The sequence below is a fragment of the Halichoeres trimaculatus genome, unplaced genomic scaffold (assembly GCF_033239565.1).
Source record: "Halichoeres trimaculatus isolate MK-OKI-2021-1 unplaced genomic scaffold, fHalTri1.1 fHalTri1_scaffold_20, whole genome shotgun sequence".
Lineage (NCBI taxonomy): Eukaryota > Metazoa > Chordata > Actinopteri > Labriformes > Labridae > Halichoeres > Halichoeres trimaculatus.
Window position 1 is genome coordinate 19,745,342 of NW_027437198.1, and position 21,616 is coordinate 19,766,957.

Consider the following 21,616-nt stretch of genomic DNA (forward strand, 5'->3'; position numbering starts at 1 on the left):
CAGGCAGCACTGAGCTCCATTGTGGTTGATTTTGTCCATGTGTGCTTTAAATCTGGCGCTCCTCTCTCTGTTTAGCATTGCCAGTCACCACACCATTGGCCTGAGCTGACGGCCAATCACAACTTTCCCTATCTCCGGGCGGGCGGCACGAGCTCATTACCATGCAGGTATCCGACCAATGAGAGGGCGTGTTTACCCTGCCCCGAGACGCGAGGTACGCAGTTGCACCGGGAGAGAAACCGCTGCACGGAGATCCGAGCCGCGATCCAGCCAGGCCGGAAGCCGTAGTACCACAGCTTCCATAGATTGACGCAGAAGGCTCCTGCACAGCCTCAGATGGAAATATTGTAGGATTTCACTTTAGCCACATGGTTGATTTCATATTTTGATTTTAAATGGGCGTCGCACTTGGCCTTGCTTCTACTTCCCCTGTGTTTTGTGATTTTATTATTTATTGTTATGCAAGGATTTAACATACCAGTAAGTAGTAATTTTATATATTGTATTTTTTCTTGAATAAAACTATTTAAAGGTTTATTTACACCTGAAAGACAGGGGCAGAATTTAGAGCAAAATGCTACATGTGTCACGCTGTCCATTGTACCCAGTACAATGCTTTTATTTACAAAATGTAAAAAAAGGATTGTATTCAGGCCACGATGTTTATTCTATACGAAATAATTCTGTAAGAAAATACATTTAGCTCACAAAATAAATGTCCTTGATTAAAATTATTTTAATTTTAGAACGCGTTATAAATATAATGTAAGGCTGCCAGTATTAATATTAATATCGCTGACTGTGAAGAAAGGCTAAATGCTATGGGTAGGATGTTTACATTAAGACCAAAGTAGATACAGGGTGAAATATTACATTGTTAATCGACGTCTTATTTGCTGATGTTTTGTGTATTATTAGGCCCCTATTACTTTTTATTATCGTCAGTCTACTTCAATTAATTTTGCAATTTGACGAGGCTTCGAAACCTTTAAAATCGGCTTTAAATTTCTTCAAATAACCCTGTGGTTTGTATGCAGACCGGGTTTCAATTTCGGCGCTAAAATATCAGCAAAGATTTAACGTTTAGAGAAGGGGAGGCATGTTGATACTCGCCCCGGCAGATATGCCCTCCCTGTCGGCCAGCTCAGTCACGGAGGGCCGCCTGCTTGCAGTGCGATCGGACCTACTCAGCATGATTTGATTTATTATCTGCGTTTCTGCTTTCGATGGGATCCTGTAAATGGAACTGACAGCCGCTTAACGAATTGCATCATGGGCGTCGATTGTTTCATCGGTTTTTTAAATGATAACGTACATTTTAGTGGAGAGATCCGCATATTTTAGGATAAAGGAAAGCAACGACGAGGGTTGGTGCTGCTATAATTAAATTTCTCTGGATGCACATTTGGAAAATTTAAACAACAGTAGTTTCATGACAGTTAGGTATATTTTTCAAATGTTTTACTTTGGGTTTTTCCACGGACGAGGAGAGGTTTGAATGCAACAGCATGGCGAGGGGGAAGGTAGGCTAATGGCTGCCTGCACACCACTTTCTCAGTGTGGAGACAAAGGCAGTCCTGCTCCTGACGGGCAGCCATTCACCTCAGATCTCCCATGCTCCAGAAATTGAGGGCTTGGTTAACATATTTGCTTCAGAAATCCTTCTCACACATTTTTAACGTAAAGGGCCCATGCACATGCATGCACTGTTATACACGAAGCGTCAGTTCAATTGATTTTGTCCCGAAGAGCTCCGTGTGGAAGGATTTTATTGTTGTTGATGAAGCACTGAATTGCAGGCTAGGCTGTAACTAGCTACATGTGGAGATAATAGTGCAGAGTCAAATAGCATATAATATGATAATATGCCTTTGCAAGTTAATACATTTATCTTTATACATTCTCTCTTTTTAATTTAATTTATGTTAAAATTGTATTTTCATCCTCCTGTGAGAAAAACATTAGAAACCCAAGTTAAGATTCTACATTCTAAATCCAAACACACAGCCTCTAGTGTTTGGAAAATTCTGCCATGTAGGATTTATTTATTTATCAATTTATTTAGATCTATAAAAATTAAGCTGCCTTCTGTTTGCCTGCCTTATATTTAATTGCTAACAGCCATCACTGAGACACACAAATGGGCTCTCCCGTTCAGGCTATTGCAGAGACAAATGCATGCATTTCTTATGGTGGAATTATATTTTTACCACAATTTATTTTCATGTTTATTTCACGTTTTATCTGATTTTGTGGCATGACAAACGTGTAGCCAGTAATGTGTTCACTTCTTTATCTCATTACCTGACCTGAAAAAGGTAAAAGCAGTTTGAAGGCAGTGAGAGTTCAGTTATTCACATGCACACACACATACACTTACAAGGATGTGCACGCGCACGTGCAAGTACGCACACACAAACGCTCGCGTACTACCACACACACACACACACACACACACACACACACACACACACACACACACACACACACACACACACACTGAAAGACAGAGAAGAGTCTCCATGTCTTTCTGGAGCTGATGCATCTCTGTTAGCAGTATTTTAATTACACGCTCACTCAAAATATCAGGCCCCTTAATTGCTTTAGAGTTTATTTTGTGTCTTTTCAAATTAAAAGCCTTTTTATTTCACCTGATAGTAGTTGCAAATTGGTCGACACGTCATGCAAATTTATTTATTTGCCAGTTGTATGATAAACAAGGTTATTATTGAGTAGATGACCTAAAATAACATATCTTCAGAATCATGTCATTTATTTGTGTTACACCACTGAAGTGTAAATGGGATCACAGTGTGTGTTGTAATGAGAGCTATATGGAGGTTATGGAGGCAGAAAAAACGCCTGTATCAATCGTAGACAATAGGACGAGCAGAGGAAGGCAGGCAGCGTTGTTCACCTTGAGAAATGAGCTGAGCAGGCTTCCATCATTTTAACACACCCTAACAGGACAGCACACTTCCTTTTCCAACAGAAATACTCTTATTTTTACTTTTGTTGAAGGGATCACGAGTTTATTAAATATATTAATGACATGTTAATATGCCAAACGTGTTTTTTTTTTTAAGAGAAAGAGGAATAGAGAGTGACACCTGGCAGTTGCTGACGTGGTATGCTATTTGACTTAAATATATGGTTAAAATATGATATCACTATTAGAGAGAAATGAATATAGAATGTGCCATCTGTTCCTCGTGCCTGTGTGTGTATGTGTGTGTGAGTGCAATATGAAGTGCTCCTCTCCATACGATGCATGCAGGCCTATATCCCAAGCAGGCTGATCAATAGAGCTGAATGTGAGCCCGGCTCAGTGGGCTATTGGACGCCTCGCTGGCCGTTTCTATACGCGCTGACTTCTTTTGCACCATCAGTTTAAGGCAGACAAATGAGGTTTTTGCTCAGCGTAGGAGAAATTTTGACGTGACATAAAGGATGTCACAGCAAAATCCAATGAAGCTGCATTAATGATTTGTTTTCTGCTGCAATTTTATGAGACTACACTGCACTGTCAGTAATTTTGCATCGTGTTATCCTTAACCGGGCTTTTCATGTGTGTATAATGAACGTTGCTTTGATTTTCTCCATTGGCAGAAAAGATGATCGGGGGCTGCTACGTTTTTGGCTGGGGAAGCCTGCGATCGACTGAATGCAACACCTAGATCTGACGGAAAGGATTATTTTATGGGTTGCATTTGATTTTCCTGACCTGCCCTATCCGGATTTCGGATTACTTAACATTCTTCGGAATGGAAGGACGGGATTTCGCTGCTCCGGCGCACCTCCTATCAGAGCGGGGCGCCCTGGTGCACAGAGCCGCCTCTCGGATCGCTCCCTCGGGCCACAGCTCTGTGCAGCACGCCGGTCACTTCCCGCCGGGGAAATATTACCCCTCGCACATACCAATGGCTCCCCACTCAGGTTAGTCAAACATAAACGAAGGTTTTGTCACACTAATGTTGAGCTACTGATATGTTGTTGGTTTCAACATACATTTATCTCAGTGCTGTCTGTTGTTTCAAACGCTCTTGACATGATGTTGCGCCATAAAGCCTGTTCATTTATCAATGTGAGTGTATGGCTATAGCCTGCCTGTGAAGTGAAGCACAAGGCTGATTATTTTTGCAGAAAAGAGACTTTCTATTTGAAATAAATTGTTTATCTTGGGTTTTGCTGTTGACAGACTTGCACTGTGCAAATATCACCTAATAAATCAGGTGATATTTGATTTACTCAGGGCCTACAATCAAAAATTTTGATTAGGCTGAATAAACATTAGATATCTCAAAGGTAATAAAGGCATCCTAGTTAAACAAATAGCCATTTGACGTGTTAGGTAAATGCCATGGTATTTAAAAATGACATTTAAGATCTGTTTTAGTTCGCACATACAGAGTTGGACTCTGCATGGTTTCCCATTGGCTCTGGAGCTGAATCTGAAATGAGATCATGTCACTGTAAGTTAAAATGATAAGTGTCACACCGGTGCCATGCTTAAACAAAAACCAAGGGCCATACCTAAAGCCTGAGCTAGGAGAGGATGCATCTGGATGTGCAGGTCTGCATGGGTTACAGTGTATGGAGAAGGGCAATAGCAGAAAATACTCCTCCTATGTTGGGCTTCAAAGTGTCAGGGTGCAAATGTGTTCACAGTGCATGCACCAGGTTTAACAACTGACTTGGATATCTTGTGTACTAAAATGTGCACATTTGCAAACATGGGAACACACAGTTGTGTCCTCATTACCACTCAGAGAGCATAGTCATATTTCTTTCATGGAAAAAATAGGTTGAAATAGTAATAATGAAACACAATCTTCCATCAAAGTTCAAAACGTATTGATGCTTTTATTGTTTGGATTTTCTCATAGCATTTTTTCCCTTATCATTTTTATTTAAAAGTATGTACTGCATAATGTAGTTTTTTTCTAATTGGCATCAAGAATAAAATGACTGTTTTATCACATGGAATTGTAAAAACAAGCTATTGCTGCTCTTACTTTGTCCAGCCCTGTTAAACAAAAGAAATGTAAATAAGTCATAACAGAGGCGTATTGATTACATCAAACAGTTACACTTCTGAGGCACTTTCCTTTGAAAAAATGGTAATGCTGCTTCTAAAAACATGTTATGATGCAGCAGCGGAGGAATCTAGGGTCAGTGCAAAGCAAGGGATATTTATCCCTTTAAAGTTATTTTATATAACAAACAGTATACAAGCTGAAAGTGGAATTTGTGGGCTTAGTGTAGGTGTTTTTTTGTAGGATGCTAAATACTTTTCCAATATGAAATTCTTTTAATCTCACATTGAGAAGTTGATAATAAACATACTCTGTGTGTGTCAAAGCAGTGTTGCAGCAGCCTTATCAAAGATATGTGTTTGATTAATTTTATTTATTAAAATCGTGAATTCATTTGCAAAATCATGCTAAACATGAGGTATAATTAGCCATTCAAGAGGAATCATGGGCGCTGTTCACCATTCATCTCTCACCATTCATGTTTGCTGTTGGCAGAACTCACACACTCTCACACTCACACACACACACACAAACACAGAGACCCAGTGCTTGTGTCCGTATGTTTTTTTTTTCTTATGGATGTTTTGTAGAGAGCATGAAGGCTAATGCTGGCTACAGGGTACAGGTGCTCCCCCGTCCAGATTCGGTGTTTCTTTTGTAGTGCTGTGCTGCACCAACAAGAAGACCGACCCTCCAAATGTCATCACTGTTCAATGAGCAGCACAGGTGGTGTATTGTTCTCCCCGGGCTCGTCAGTAACACATGGGTGTGACTGGAGAGAGGTCTATCTAATATCCTGAAGATTTGCAAAACGACTTTAATTCTTTGCATTTCAGGTATTTTATCAAATTAACACGTAGAATAATTTCATGAGTTTACACTGTATCCAACCCCCTGAAGGCACTGTTAAAATTATTTTGTTATTGCACTCTGCTGATGCACGATTTTTGATTTATTATTTTTAATAATCTTTAAAATGTCAAGCATGTCATGATGCAAATAGGTGGATGAGAGGAAAAATTCAACAATTATTCATGCCATATATTTTTAAGATGGTAATACATCAAAACAGTGCACATTGTGTATCTATTATCAATGTGACAAAAGGGAAAAAGAAGCCAAAGCAAGAAAAAGCCAACTAAATGTATAATGTCTCACTTTATGATGGCAGTTTTCTGTGAAGTGAATCTTGATGAATGTTTTTTTTTTTTTTCTCTCAGATTACAAAATATAAACGGTCAATACACACCATATAATCTCAGCTACATACTCGTGCCATGTGTGACCAAACCGGACCCGGTTTGTTGTTCATCCTGACAGGGCAGGTCATTAGCGTCCCCTCAAGTGTCCCCGTATGTTAGCAACATTAGCACAACTGAGAATGTTGTTTGCTGAGTGTGTTGGATCCCTCCAGCTTCTCTGCACTTTCCCCCCGGGGACTAACTTGCACACTGGTTCACATGAATACTTTACAAAGAGCATGAATATTTCAGGGTTGATGTAAAAATGCATTCAGAGGCACGTTTCTGATGTGGCTCCTTGAAAGTGCTCCTCTGACTTTGCAGAGGTATTTATTGGGAGCGCTCTCTTCACCCCCTTTCTGCTAAAAGAGATTGATGGCGTTTGCAACACTCTTCCTTGGCACAGTTCCCAACTGTGATAAAGAATTTTAACAGATTTTGGGCGGAATTTTCCTTTATTTTTTCTTGCACAAGCTGGTGAGTTTCTTTCAATAAGGCAAGAACACACTCCTGTTTTCTTGCCCAGTGAACTGCCTTGACATAGAAGCGGGAGAGCTTCTGTCAGTGTGCATTTGCTGCTGTCCATCTTCACCTACTACAAGCAGTCATTTGTAATGCATGTCAGGTGGTCGATTTATAGTTTGCACCGTGTTCAGGGAATGTGACATTGGAGCAACTTCTCTCTGTGTGCCTGCTGATACAGTGAGAAGCAGACCTGTTAACTCATCTAATGCAGTCTAATTCAGCCAATTCATTTACAAGGTCTTTGAAAAAGTAATTTTATCTTCTGCTGGCTCCAGTGCAGAGCGGGGAGACAGTCCCGACTTGGCTGTGAGGCTGGGATTCAGATGTTGGATAGTGTCAAAGGAGGAGACACAGTGGAGCTGTCTTTACTGCTGGCATTTATGACTGGGAGCTCATCTTTCAGCCATATTGTTCTGATCAATGTGCTCTGGCTGAGGTGTGGCTGTGTGAAAGCAGCAGGGGGCTTCAGAGGCTGTCCATGGCTGAGCTCTGCTCTAAACACCCCATGTAATCAAAGGTCATATTTGTGTCATCTGGCTGGCTTGCTCGGCCTCCCCTTCCTTCACATCTCCTCTGTCACCCCGTCCATGCGCTGTCCTTTCTCTCCTCCCCTCCATTTCTCGACCTCCTTTCTTTCCAGCAGGAAGACCCTTGTGTCTGGGAAGTGGTGGTCTTCCTGCCACCTCTGTTTTGGCCACCCTCCCCTGCCCCGGGCCATTGTTGCAGACCCCAGCTTTGTGTGTGTTTTACGGCTGCTGTTAAAGATAAAAAACAGTCCCTTCCACCCCCTTTATTGTTTTCTGGTAGGATGTCCCTGTCATTCCCTCAGTTTTTATGTCCTCGCTGGACATCCGAGCAGCTTCCCCCTTCAAAGGTTAGCTATGCTGTCTGCCTTCTCCCATTTTCTCTCCAAAGGGGAATAAATAACTTTACTGAGACTTTTATTGAATGTCTCATTGCTGGAATATCCCATGGGTCCTTGGTTGTTAGGAAGACGCTTCAAAGACAAACACAGGTGTTAGGAGGAGTTAGCAAAGGGCTGGTTACAACCGGGGTCTTTAAAAGAACAAACCTCAGTGAGTGGGTGAGGGTTGTTTGTGGGAAGGGAGGCTTCGTCTTCTCTTTGGCCTTGTTACTCTTGTGTTGTGAGCACTCACTGTTCGTCCCCGGCTTCCCTTTGGCTTAACCTAACCCCCCATCCTCGTTGACCCCTGACAAGAGCGGCGGCTGGAGTATGTTGCGTGCTCTGCGTAATTATTTAGCAGAGCAGCAGCAACCGGCCACAACAGAAAGCCTGTCCTTTCTTTTTAAATTTGAATGGGATTTGGTGGGAGAAATTCAAGACGGGAGCCTTGTCTGCGTGAAAAGAAAACTGATATCACGCCTTAAATATAAGATTAAAAGGCTGTTTGTATCCAGGAGCTGCTGTTGTGGAAGTACAGTGACAGAACATGGATCTTAGGCCAAGTTGCATTTGGCTCAGGTCTTTTGCGCTCCCTTTCTCTCCTTTTGCTCCAGCTCTGCAAAACAGAGCGAGAACCTTGGTCTACTGTCGGGCTCGTTTTGTGGACCGTTGTGAGATGACACGGTTCAGACCTGATGTCACAGGAGTTACCCTGAAGAGTGGAGGTGTCGCTTGGCATCGTACACCTGGCTGAAATAGCACCTTGCTGAATGCAGCCACCATCTGTCACCTACACACGACACTCCCTCTGGAAACCAAAACGACTTGCAAGGGCAGTAAACTGTCTCTGAAAGGATAACCCCCCCACCACCACCACCTCCTGCATATTTTCAAATACCTCTGATAACTTGAGTAAGATGCACTCAGCGTGTTTCAAGTGGATTCAGGCATCAGTATCATTAAAACACTGCCAAGCCTCAGACTTTCCCTAAAGGTTTCCTGTCACTATTGGATCATCGTACAAGGTGTCCAATATCCTCTCATCAAAAATAAGTAACAGCATCCGTAATGCAGCGCACCTGGGTAACTTAAGTGACAGTTCTTTTTCTTTGCATTTCTTAACTCATCAGCAAACTGTCCACAGAAAGTGAAGGCTGAGGCTGAGTGTGGAAAAAAAAAAAAAAAAAAAAAAGAAAACTGGGGTCTGGCTCTGTAAGAGGAATGTAAGTGTCCACGCTGCCTCAGAGACCGGCCCTTCAAACAGACCGCCACCCACACTACAGCACCGTGTGGCATGGTGCCACAGAGCCCTCGCCTCAAGCATGGGGCGTGTACTCAGGACAAACACAAAGGAGACCCACGGGTGAGAGTGACGGCCAGGGTAATACCTTCCTGTATTAGATTTCAGGGCATTGGGTTTCGAAACCTCCTTCACTATTTTTACACTGAACATGAGGAAGTGAGAAGTTGCATTAAGGATCCAAAAAAGGCTGCGAGGGTCTTTTGTTCACTTCCCATGATGGGCGCATGCACCTCGCACACGCACACACACGTACACAAAGCTAAAAGAAATAGTTGGACTGAAATATATTGCTCTGAGATTGAGTAGACTGATACATTCACCCAAAGTCAACTACTCCTGTTTTGTTTGCGATGGAGATCTCCCTCTTTTTTCTGCTTTCCCTCATTCTTTTTGTCCCCCCCACCCCCTTCATTCTCCCTCCTTCTCCTGGTATCAGGCTGCTTCTCATCAGGCAGCCCCAGGCCCACCTAAGCGCATGGCCGTATTGCATGTGACAGCTGTTAGACATTATTAACGGCTCAAGCAGAAAATCCAGATTACTTGTTTTTTAATTTAAATTTTATTATTGTAATCGGTCAGTGAAGAGAACAAAAAAAGAGGCCGTTGCTCCATTGTTGTCAGCAGATTTGTGGTCGCTGACAATACTGTACCACACATGAGTGTGTAAGCGTGTGTGTGTGTGTTGGGTAATGTTTGGGTGGCGGGCGTGTGTGTTAGATCCAGTGCGTTTTAAGCAGTTGTGTGTGTGCATGTGCGTGTTGCTGAGATTTTTTTTCTCCAGACGCCCCCCCACTACAGCCCAGGCACCCTGCGGTTGACTGTGAGGCCTAGACAGGTGCATTGTTAACCCTCTAACGTCTGAGTCTGTCCCTGCTGAATCTGCTGACAGCGGAATTTCATGCAAGTGACACATCATACAAAGTAGAGCAAAATTTTGCGCAGCGTTTAAATGCTTTCAAGGCCGAAACGTAACATACAAGCTGCCTGTAAGTTCATCCAAAACTCTACAAAGTGCAGGCGGGAGTTGTTGTTGTGGTCCATCAAGGACATTCATTCTGAAAGGGAAACAATTATACAACTCTGAAGTTGTTCCTGTTCTGTGAATCCTTTCAGTTCCTTTTTTGTTTTTTCTGTATTACGAAGTTCCCAATTGCATAAAGGGATGGGTAAAAGTAATCAAGTATTCAAATACTCACCATTGTCCCCATTATTCAAGTAACATTTTGTTATTCGTGCACCTATGCAAGCGCTGCTTTTGGCGGTATAACTTGAACACATACAGCGTTACATGTGTGACCCAGCTTTGTTTCTTCTACTAACTGAAGATACTAGCTAGGAAAATGATTAACAGGATACAAACTTATGACTTCACTGACAACGGCTCCAGCATGCTGAGCCAGATTTCAGCAAAAACAACTGTTTTACGACAGCTACGGCAACTCTCCAGGAACATGTTACAGAAAGCAAAAGCACAACAAATACAAAACCTTCTGTGACATGTCAGTCAAGAAAAGCGATGTCTAGAAGTGCAGTGTCTTGCATCGTGTTAACTGGAAACCAGAGCGGAGAAGATTAGCTTGCTAATAACCAAAATGCTAACTAGCAACATGTTCCCATTATGTTGAGTGGAAGGTGAACGCTTCAGAGAGCTGATGGTGTTTGTTGAGCCGCTAGGGATGGGTTCCTTTCACATTTGAAACAATAGGGTACCCATGCCCGGTACCTGGCAGATGGTCTAGGTACTCAATAATACTACTTTCCAGTACTTTTGTGTGTGTTTATGTGGTAATAAATATGAATTTTGCTAATAATATAATCTTAAAGTTTTTCAATTTGACACTTTTTTTTTTGATATATAAACTCGCGATGATGTATTCATGTCCAGCATGGAAAATCCCCTACTCTTCTACTCAGTAAACAGTAAATTACTAGGAGGTCCATGTACAACAGAACCTATTCTTGTTTACGGTAAAAATAGAAATGATCTTTGAGTATTTCAAAATTCGTTCATTGGATATAAAAGCCATGTTTCCACCAAGCAGACTGGTTCGGTTCGTCTCGGTACGACATGCATTTTGTGGCGTTTCCAATGACTTATCCTAGGACAGATCCCCAAATAACCGAGACAAGCCATCCCACTTTTTGGGACTCTTTCGTATGGGTGCCAGACTGAACCGATCCACTCTTGGAAGGTGGAGCTACAACACTGCAGACCGTTGATTGGTCAAAAGAATCATCACTTACCCCACGACAGCAGCTGCATTTCTCCTGGCGGCACACAGACTTTTCTGATACAAAGCTTGATTGCACTTTGTATTAAAGAGCTACATGCCAATCACAGAGAGGACGAATTGCTGCATGTCTTCCATCTATGCTCTTTGTTCACTGTGTCGCGTTTTTCTTCTTCGTTGGATTTATTAGCGGGGTAAACTGTGTTGCACTGCCACTGCATTACGCTATTGTTTAACAGCTGTGGCTTACACGCCGCCTACCACGAGAGGACACAGTTTTGCTGTGGAAACGCAAACGGGATCAGGCTTAACTGTATCAAAGTGTGCCAAACCGTACTAAACCAAACCAGACCCCTTGGTGGAAACGTGGCTTTAGAGTATCCTAGTTTCAAACAGTAGACCAGGATTCTTAAGTATAGATGGTAGGTTGCATTGGGCACTGAGAGCAGTCACTTCATGGCTCCATGACTCTGAGTGAAACAACGGGCATGTACGGCATTGTACTAAACAATAAGGTGCTCCGCTTAAAATATGCAGAGATTTGCCATTAAATATACATGCAGCATGCCTCTCAAGGATGTGTCAGCCTTTTTGTGAGAAAACAAAGATTAGCATCAGGAATTCCATTTTAATAAGTCTCCTGGGACCATCCAAACAGCTGCCTAGTCCTCAATCCAAAGGGGACTTGTTGCTCTCTAACTCCCTGCCTCCTTCTCGGTATCTCACACACACACAAACACACTTTTCTTCCCCCTCTCTCCCTCTCTTACATAGATCCTCTGCGTTCCCTCTGACATTGATTAAAACAAAATTCCTCCCCGCCTTTTTTGTCACATCACTTATTTCGCAGATTGCAGATTCTTTCATGTCAGTATGTTGGCGTTTTGATAATCCATGTCAGATCCCCCTCGTCTCCCCCCTCCCTTTCCTTTACATCCACCGTGCCCTGTTTGTCTTTCTCTGCCCTTCACCTCAATCTGCATTCTTTCAAGTCCCTTCTGCCTGTTGTGACCACTAGGCTACACTGCATCCTCTCTCTCGTACAGTACGTGTCCTGAGGATCTGGGGCAAATGACTGGCTCCTCAGCAACAGATGTGTGTTTGTCTGCTGGTGCTGCATGCATTAGCTTTCTCTGCTTGCCATGCACGGCCACTGACCTACCCTCTGGTGAGTGTGGGGGGAAGGGACAGAGTGGGTTTGTGTGTACGCACGAAAAAAAAAAAAGGGACAGACAGACTGAGGGAGAGGAAGAGAGGAGAGCGACAGTAAGAGTAGATGCACACTGTCACATGCTGTCATACACTTACTGGTGCATTGCAAGCATGTGCACACAAAGGCACACACTCACACACACACACACGCGTGCACACAAGCTAGCACGCACACTCGTGCTTCTTACACACTCACACATCTCGCTTCCCAGGAGGCCATGAGGCCAGTGGGACAGAGCAAGCTTGAGAGTCTGGTTCGTCTGTTTACATCTAATTATAGAAACAGGACTATTTCTGCAACCACTGCTCCAGCTTTTTTATACTCTTACAGGGGGAGGGAGGGAAGTGAGAGCCAGCAGAAAAACAAAGCTTTGACAGCCTTTTCTCACAATGGTGAACGGTTATCTCATCCCCTCAGCGCCGCTACAGTCTGCAGGCTCTCAGTACAGTACAACAGGAGACAGAAGGGGAGGGGGAAGTGTCTTGTATAGTAAGCCCTCTCATCCTCATCTAACATGAATGTGCAAATTTACGAGAAGCGAGCAAAGGCAAATACGGCCATGTATTTCCCCATTAGCCTCGCTGATACATTTAGCTGACATTCACCCCCGATAAAAAGAGAATAATTCCCCCCTCCTGCCCCTTGGGCTCTCTCTGCGACCCTGAAGAAGAGGCTGTCCATCACAGCAGTCAAAACAAAAGGAAGGAAAAGTTCATGGAGAGGATTAGTCTTGTTTAAAATGTATCTAGTAGTAAAGGAGCACGGCCAATGCTTTAGTTAATCCTTAAGCTTGGTGGCTGATATCCTGTGGAGAGGCTGTTGTTAGCCAGGGGGGCCTTGAGGGGAGAAGCTGTCAGGGAGACACTGTGCTGCCTGTCAGCTCGCCTGGGGTTGCCAGGTGAGAGCCAGAAGAGGGCGGGGCCTCGGCCTCTCGCAGGTGCTCTCATAAAGGGCTCCCCAGGCGGATCGCACAGACCGCTGGATGCAACCTGAGCCAGGTGCTCCCCATCCCCCAACCAAATACATAAACCACTACATAATGGGAATGTGTGCTTGAATTCACCTCGCCGCCAACACCCACGCCACTGCTTTTATTCTAAGATATGGCAGGTAAATTAATTGGCTGTGAGTATGTAACTTATATGCAGAGATAAAGGTGAGCTGTCTGGCCAAGGCGTAGCGTAACGGCTGTAATGATGGCTCCATTGTGATGTTGAGGGGGGTAGTTAGCGGCACAGCTAGCGGGGCCTTCGCTGGAGGGCTGGATGGTCTCTGATTAATAGCGGGGAATGCTTTGAAGTGACACCCAAGTGCACCGACTCTCGGCTAATAGCAAAACCATCAGTATAGGGACTGCTCCCTCTTCCTCAGTCTTCATTAACTCGCGTTTCCCCAGCTCTATCTCGCCACCCTCCGCTAACACGCCTGCCTCAGCTGCAGAGACCCTCAAGGAGCTTCTCTTTTTTCTTTTTTTTTACAATTGTTTCATGAGTCTCCTGTCATTCCTCTCTGTCATTCTCTGTAAGAGAGAAAATTATTTCTTGAAAGCAGCGCACAGACACCACACAGAGCAGAGGCCTTTACTCCCAGAGCTCATCCGTGTAGGTGAACTGTGGCACAGCCTAAAGACTCATGGGATTGATGCTGCTCAAGTGGGACATGGCTTGGGACTATTCCCAGGATCCATTTTGATCTCCCACACTGACAGACGAGATGCAGCTGTGGGTGTGTCTGTGCGTGTGTCAGTGTGTGTGTGTGTGTGTTTGGGAAGCTGGGGCAGGGTTGGGTCTGTCAGCTGTTGGAGTAAAGTAAACTATTAGCGGTGGGAGAGGGCAGTGTTTCCAGTGAAGAATTAGAACCACTTCTAATTGCAGTGAGGTTGGGCTATGATTACATGCTGGCTAATGCACTGACAGACCTCTCACTTGGCTGGCTCTCAGAACGCTGCTGAAATGGCTGAATGCCTTTTGGTTATACAGCATAATGGGCGGGTGTGTGGACGCACGTGTGAGTATGTGTGGGTGGCTGCTTGTGTGTGTATCTGTGATTAATCCTGCTTTTCAGCGTGGTTTTGGCATGTTTTTTGTGAGTTTTGCATTTTGCTTGCATACTTGTGTGTGTGTGTGTGTGTTTGGTGTGATAGCTGCGCTCGGCTTGTTTCTTGAGTGCCTGTCGTTGTTTGTAGTGGAGGCAACTTTTCTCTCCGAATCAAAACTCAGCTGGTGTAACCCTCTCTGAACAGTATGTAAGAAGTGTGTTTTTGAGGTTTCGTGTGTGTACGCATGTGTTGTATTTGTGTGTGTAAGTGTGTATGCCCACGGGAAAGAGCAATCAAAGGAGCTGTGTGGTGGAGAGATTGTATAAAAGGAGTGCGAGAGGAAACAGAGTGGCAGGCAGCTGAGAGGGCAGCATGCGGGGGTGGACGGGGGGCTGATGCAGGTGCCTAATTCTACCTCAGCCCTGGGCGTTTTATATTCCATCCGTCTCTTTCTCTTCTCCTCTTCTCCTTTTCTGCAAGGTGCAGTCGTGGTATGTAGTAAATCCTCCTGCTTCAATTAAAACGCTGATCTGCCTTTATATATGTGATAGTTATCACAATAATAACACACACACACACAGATGGATTTACAAAGCATTACACCGTAAGTCTGTAACATAAATAATCAGGACAGAATTTTAAGGAGCTGTGTTCATTTTTCACCTCATAATTTTAATCACTTTTTTCTTTTTTTGCCGAACAGCTTGTTCTCAGGTGTGCAGGCGCCACGTTTCTGAGACGCTGTGCTTTATTGTTTTGCAGGAAAGTGCTGTAAATCACATTACATTCCCAGCATATGGCATGACAGTTATGAGAGTCGATCTGCTGTGTCTCCATCAGGAAGTCAAACCTGTGTTATCTCCTTTTTTAACTAGAAACAAGGACTACACAGCTAGTCATCGTGGGACCTTCAAGGGTCAGGAGGTCAGGTGTAGTGATAGAAATTCTGATCTCTCTCAGGGTTGGTGATGGGTCACAGGTGAGCAGGGGTTCTCAAACTTCTGTAGACCATGGACTAAGGATGTACCAATACAGATTTTTTGGCTTCAAATCCAATCCGATCCGATTTTTTCATATGTTTTCCCAATACTGATCTGATACCGACCTGATACCGACACCTTTCTCTGATAAATTCTCATTGATTCTGTTTGTTGTTGATTCTTCGAGGAACACTCACTTTGCATATGTTGAAAGACGCTGTTTTACTATCATTGCTTTCCAAAGAGAAGTAGTCCCACACAGCGGACATGTTTATAATGTGGTTTGATTTACAGCAGCCATAAAGCTTGACGGTGCTGAAAACACTTAAAAACTAAATCCGATGCTATCCGATCCTACAAAAATAGCCATATTGGGTGCCGATACCAATCACTGTGTCAGATCAGGACATCCCCACCATGGACCCCAGGGACCCCCCCTTGTTGTAACATTGATTAGCATAATATTAATACTATCAGATATTGTATTTTGTGACAGCTACATTTTTACTTTCCGAGTAACTTCTAGAAAATGTTAACTCTGAGGTAGTGGTGCCCTCTTTAGAGCGAAAACGTGCACTGAAGTGCCTTCTTGGGAGCAAAAATGTATGCCAAAGTGCCATCCTGGTTGGCAAAACATAGTCACCTCTTGGCTGGTTAAAATATGATAAACTGCTCGCTCTTAAGTGATAAAAACGCATGTAGTGCGTCCAGTTTTTTCCTTCTTCTCGCCCCCTCCCTTCAAAAAGTCTAGGCATGCCACTGCACCAAGGTGTTTTTTGTCTTGAATTATTTGTTATTCTTTTTTTTTCTAGTGTTGTAAAGTGTGAACTGATTGACCTGTCACGATCGCATGAGCATTGATCTCATTGCACAAAACAAAATTGGGTGAGAGTACAGGAATGAAATAGCTGATTTTATTGGTGCAAGAGATCCCAGTGTGTTGATATGCTTTGTTATTGATATAGCACTCTTAAACAATTGTTTTTAAGTTATTCCGCAGACCCCCAAGCTGTGGTTCTGGGACCCTACTTTTAGAAACACTGCCTCAGACTTGGAGGTCAGTGGTGGACCTCCAAGAGACGGCTGCTGAGGGATCATAAGCAGACTTTCAAAATGCACATGTGGATTTCTGTGTGGGATATGCAGGACATGTGCTCGATTTATTTTAGTGATGAGGACAATCTGTACTTCCTTGGCCAGCCTGGTGATAGACCGGGAAAGAATGTGGAGAGAAGTGGTCATCCTTCGTAATAGCACACTGCTAGACCAGAGTCATCAGTATGCTCGGAAACTGGATGGATCAATACCACTGGTATGGCGGAGGTGGATTAAACTATGCAGCTGTGTGGGCAGACGATGTTTGGGCATGCTAGAACAACTGATGGAGTCGCATATTTTTTATTTTTTAGTTAAAGAATTTCTGTAAGCTTTGTTTTTCTGGTACGTGCATGTAAATGTATGGATCCCCATCTGACAGATCTTCTTACAGAAAGTGAAGCTGCTTTGAGGATCGATACCGACGTACTGTCTGCACAAGTACACACACAAACATACGCACACTCAACACACACACACACACACACACACACACCCTTTCTGCGCTCACTGTCTCATCTGTCAGTTGACAGAGTTTTCTCCAGCTCTGCGGGTTCTCTTTCCAGCCGAGCAGATGGTGAACATTCAGAATGAAAGCAGATCCTAAGTCCTTTTGGATCTCCATCAATCCGACAGTCTCTGGGACTGTCCTGCGAGAGGCTCAAGTTTCTCAGCTGAGCCTTCCCAGCTCTTCAGTCGGGTGTGTAGTTGCCACCTTCTTGTCCGTTGTTTTTTAATCTCACATTCAACAACAGTCTGCATTCACGCACGAACACTGCTGCGGAAAAGAGGCAGCTGACGGTTTCTTGCTATTAGCTGGCGCTTCCAAAACCAGCAGGGTGTCCTTGCTTTCTTGCATCCTCACCCACTGTTTGCTACTTTACTCGAGCACACAGGACTGAGCTCTTTGCCCTCAACTCCCCTCTTCCACCATGCATACCTGCATCTGTACCCCCTTAACCCCCTCCTCCCGGAGCCCCTCCACCCCTGTGTGATTTTATGTGACAGAACGAAGCAGGGTTTATTTCAGCGCGCGTGTTTGGATCTTTTAACGGGGCTGGTTTGAAGGCATGTCACTTTGAAGCCTTCACCACTCCTAACTGTAAGTGATTTTTATGAGACGTGTTCCCGTGCCAGTCAGCCAGGCCGCTGCGCCACAACCAGATCGGTGGGGAGTAACGGGGATGCCATTCCAGCACAAAACCATGTGGGAGAAGAGGAGAGGAGAAAGTGTGTGTGTGTGACCCTGCACATATGTTTGTGTAGGTGTGTGTTTGCATGCATGTAAAGGGAGAGAGTTGGTTTGCGCTGGCTGTGAGAGGAATAAAAAAAAAAAAAAAAAGTTTGGCTTCTTGAAGGAGGCCTCATACTGCCCCTGCCTGCGTCTCCTGATTTACGAGCTTGTGAAGGAAATCTCTCATTTGTCAGTTTTCATCTCTTTTCTCCACATCATCCTTTTTTTTCTCTCCCTCTCATGGAATTCAGCTTTTCCTTAAACCTTCCTGCATTTCTCAAGTCTGGAAAGGAAGGGAGGATAAAATGGGAGAAGGGAAAAAAAAGGCAACAAAAGGAGCTGTTTTCTGTCTGCGTTTGGTTAAAACCATGGGACACGAAAGGCTTGTCTTAGTGGGTATGTTTTGGTAAATATTCATAGGTGTTGACATGCCTGTGTAATGCATTTTGTTTGTGGTTATGATGCGTGTCATTAGGCAGTGTATACTTTCTGGCTGTGAATAATTCAAAGCACTTGTTATGGTGTTGTTTCCGCTGCACAGTGGTTTGAACATTATTGTTGGAGAAAAAACAATCACTTCTGAATAATCTGCTCACAATGTGTGTGTTTATGTGAGTGTGTGTCAAACGTGTCTTGCCAAAAAGACATATGCACAAGTTTGTTCAGAATCTCTGGTAGCTCGCCAGTGCACTGTGGCTGCACCGCTGCACCGGGGTCACAGCCAGGTCATCTGCAGACTGACGCCTTAGCATGTATGTGTGTGTCTATGTGTGTGTGAAAACGTCAATGTGCATTCATCAAGGGTTTATGTCCCTGTGTGTGCACCTTACTCACTCAGGTGCTACCTATAAATCCACCTCACCTTTTCCTGGCCTGCTGAGGACACAGCGGGGGCAGTAAGGGCTTCACCCTGTTTCAAAGCGGGCGGAGGAGAGAGGAAAGGGAGGGGTGTGGGTAAAGGGTTAGAGGGGAAGGGAGATAAATGAGGGAGGGGGCTTAATGAGAGCCCTGGCTCACATGATTATGGGACTGGCTGATAGAAATCAGGATCTTTCTCAAAGAAGTCAATTAACCCCCTCCCCCTTCCCTAATTACACATGGATTGCTCCACTGGCTTTTTACCGATGGGGCTGCACAGTTCAGCTCAATATGCGGAGTCATGCTGCCTGAGACGACATGGGTTTGTGTGTACTGTGAGAAGCATTTGTCAATTTTTTTAAGGCTCTGTTTGCACCCAGCTCTTAACTCTGTGTTTTGTGTTTTTCCTTTTTTTTTAAATTAGGAACCAGAGGTGTCAAAAGTATTAACATTCATTACTCAAGGAGAAGTATAGCTACTGGGGTTTAAAATGACTTTTGTAGGAGTTGAAGTATCAACTCAAGCTTTTTACTTGAATAAAAGTGTAAAAGTACTGGTTTCAAAACCACTTAAAGTATAAACGTAAAGGAACTTTAAGTCTTTGCTGAAGTGTGGCATGATTTGTGTCATGTGCAGGTGTGATGGATGCAGTACAAATCAATTTGGTGTTGGAAAAGGTACTAAGTCCCATCCACAATCAAATTCACTCTTACCGGATGGAGCAATTCCAGCGATTTTAGGATAAGTTTTTACTTTTTTGATGTGTTTCTTTTTGAACAATGACTAGCTGGAATGAAACAGGAGTAGCAAGGCTATTTTTAAAATGTGTGGAGTAGAAAGTACAGATATTTGCCTGAAAATGTAAGAAGTCGAAGTAAAAAGTTATCTAAAATATAAATACTCAAGTAAAGTATAGATACCCCAAATTTTTACTTGTGTGACAGTGTCACCAAAAAAGAAAATTTAATTAAATGAGAGACAGATTACAGTGAATAAAATTAATGGAAGTGCAATCAACAAATTGAAGGGTTGTTATGCAGTGAGATAAAAAATGAATCCCTGTAAGAAAAATGTGAAGATATGTCGGGGTACCTACTGTCACATTGTCTAAGTTTGTGTATGAGTAAAAAATGAAAATAAGGACAAAGTTATAAAGGGAGGATGTGGCGTCAGTGAAGAGGCGGGGAGGAGGATCGCGAGGGAAAGGAGACAATAGAACAGCGTGCCTGGAGTAAGAGCATGAAAAAGGAAAGAAAGACCAGAAAAAGTAACAAGCTGACTGAAAAAGGGGTAATAAACTTAAAAATAAAGAAACGGAGGGTGGTTACTTAAAGGTGCAAATCCAACATCCCAGCCAATCCCAGGTGATTGTCTCTCCTGGGTACCAGGAGTGTGTGCCAGGAGCAGAACAACCTGTGTGGATTTACGGTACTCCGGTTGGTGAGATTGTCATTCTTTCGGCATTTTTCCCGGTATACCAGTGATTTTCTGTTGATGGATCACAAATTTTCAGGTTTTTGTTCTGTTTTTTGTTTTTATTTGTGTGGATAACCTTTGGTTTTTTGAGGATTTCTGTGTTTTCCATTGTGGACACAAGGACAAAAACTATGCCAAATACAATTTAAACTGACTCAACAGGGACAAGTGGGTTAATTTTTATTAGGTCTGGATTTTTATATTATTTAGGATTAGAAAAGACTATGTTTGGGGGGCATTATTAGGGCAAATTTTTATAGTAGACTAGCATTATGCGTCGGGAGCGCAGGAGACCATTGTATTTATTTTAATTAAAGGGTAAACTTTTCCCTATGTAAACACTGTCTCCCAGTCGACTGTCTACTAAAATTTACTTTGTTGACTGGGTTTCTAAGTTTCCTGTAAGTTTCCCTCTTGAGTGTTGTAACCCGGATTCAAGTAGGGTTGTGTTGTTACACTTGAGTAAGGTAACAAAGTATTTTTACTTTGTTACTTGACACCTCTGTTAAGAACCAGTAGTTATCTGCGCCTTCCTCATGATTCCTCATGCCAGTACCAAACCAATCCAGAAGGGGGCTCCACCCTAAGAGGCCCCTGGTCATTAGTGCATTAGAGGCCTGATGATGGCTGAACTCTGTGGTCAGAGTAAATAAGCTGTGTAGTAGAATGTCAACATGACCAGGCGGCTCCTTCACAGCACCCAGTGTTGACATAACTGCTCTCTTATCTGAGAAGTGCAAAGCCCTGCCCCACAATAGAACGCTGTGCCAGAACAAATACAGTACGGAGATAGAAACCACACTCTTCAGCACACACACATACACACACTCACAAACACGCGCTATGTGAGGGAATGTGTTGCATGGCACTTCGAGTCAAAGTTGCCACTGCTGCCGTCAATATGCTCCAAAACAATGCATAACTTTTGGTTCTAGACGACTTGGTGTTCATGTGAGAGCGTGAAAATAATTCAGCGTTTAGGATCTTGATAATCTCGAGGAAGCACTACAGAGACCGAAGGCCAGCCTGGCAGTCACACAAGCACAGCCTCCAGACTGAATTGAATGAGTTTGTGGAAGACGCCTCGCAAGAGCGTGTGTCAGATAGAAGAAAAAAGGGAGAGGGGTCAGAGAGAGGAATAAAGATGGCCGCTGTTTGCTTTTCAACCCCCTTGTTTAAGCACCTGTGTCACATTTGCTATTTTTCTGTGTCAAAACATTTCAGCGAGCCCTCTTCCCCCCACTGCCTCACATCACCCTAATAACTCTTCGTTATTCTCCTTCCCTGTCTCTTTCTGTCCCCCTCTGCCTCCCCCCCTCCTCTCCATTATGGCCCCTGCCAGGTCTAGACTGAGCTTGGCTCGCACTGGCGATGTAATAACCTGCTGAAAGCTGTTGCCCTCCTGTGGATACGGGGACACCCAGCTGAGGTTTCTCCGCGCTACTTCTCGTGCTCTCTCCTTTTAACTTCTGTCTTCCTTCC

General features: G+C 43.7%; 1 protein-coding gene across 7 annotated transcripts in view; it reads left to right on the forward strand.

Annotated features, from left to right (window-relative positions):
* The first annotated feature begins 241 nt into the window (after positions 1 to 241).
* The window catches only part of bahcc1a (BAH domain and coiled-coil containing 1a), a 76,072-nt gene continuing 54,697 nt past the window's right edge, over positions 242 to 21,616 (forward strand). For all 7 annotated transcript variants that reach the window (XM_074696089.1, XM_074696093.1, XM_074696092.1 and 4 more), the window contains exons 1-2: positions 242 to 480; positions 3,610 to 3,936. In XM_074696089.1, coding sequence (XP_074552190.1) covers positions 3,765 to 3,936 — 172 coding nt within the window. In that variant the 5' untranslated portion in view covers positions 242 to 480; positions 3,610 to 3,764. The remainder of the gene's footprint in view (positions 481 to 3,609; positions 3,937 to 21,616) is intronic.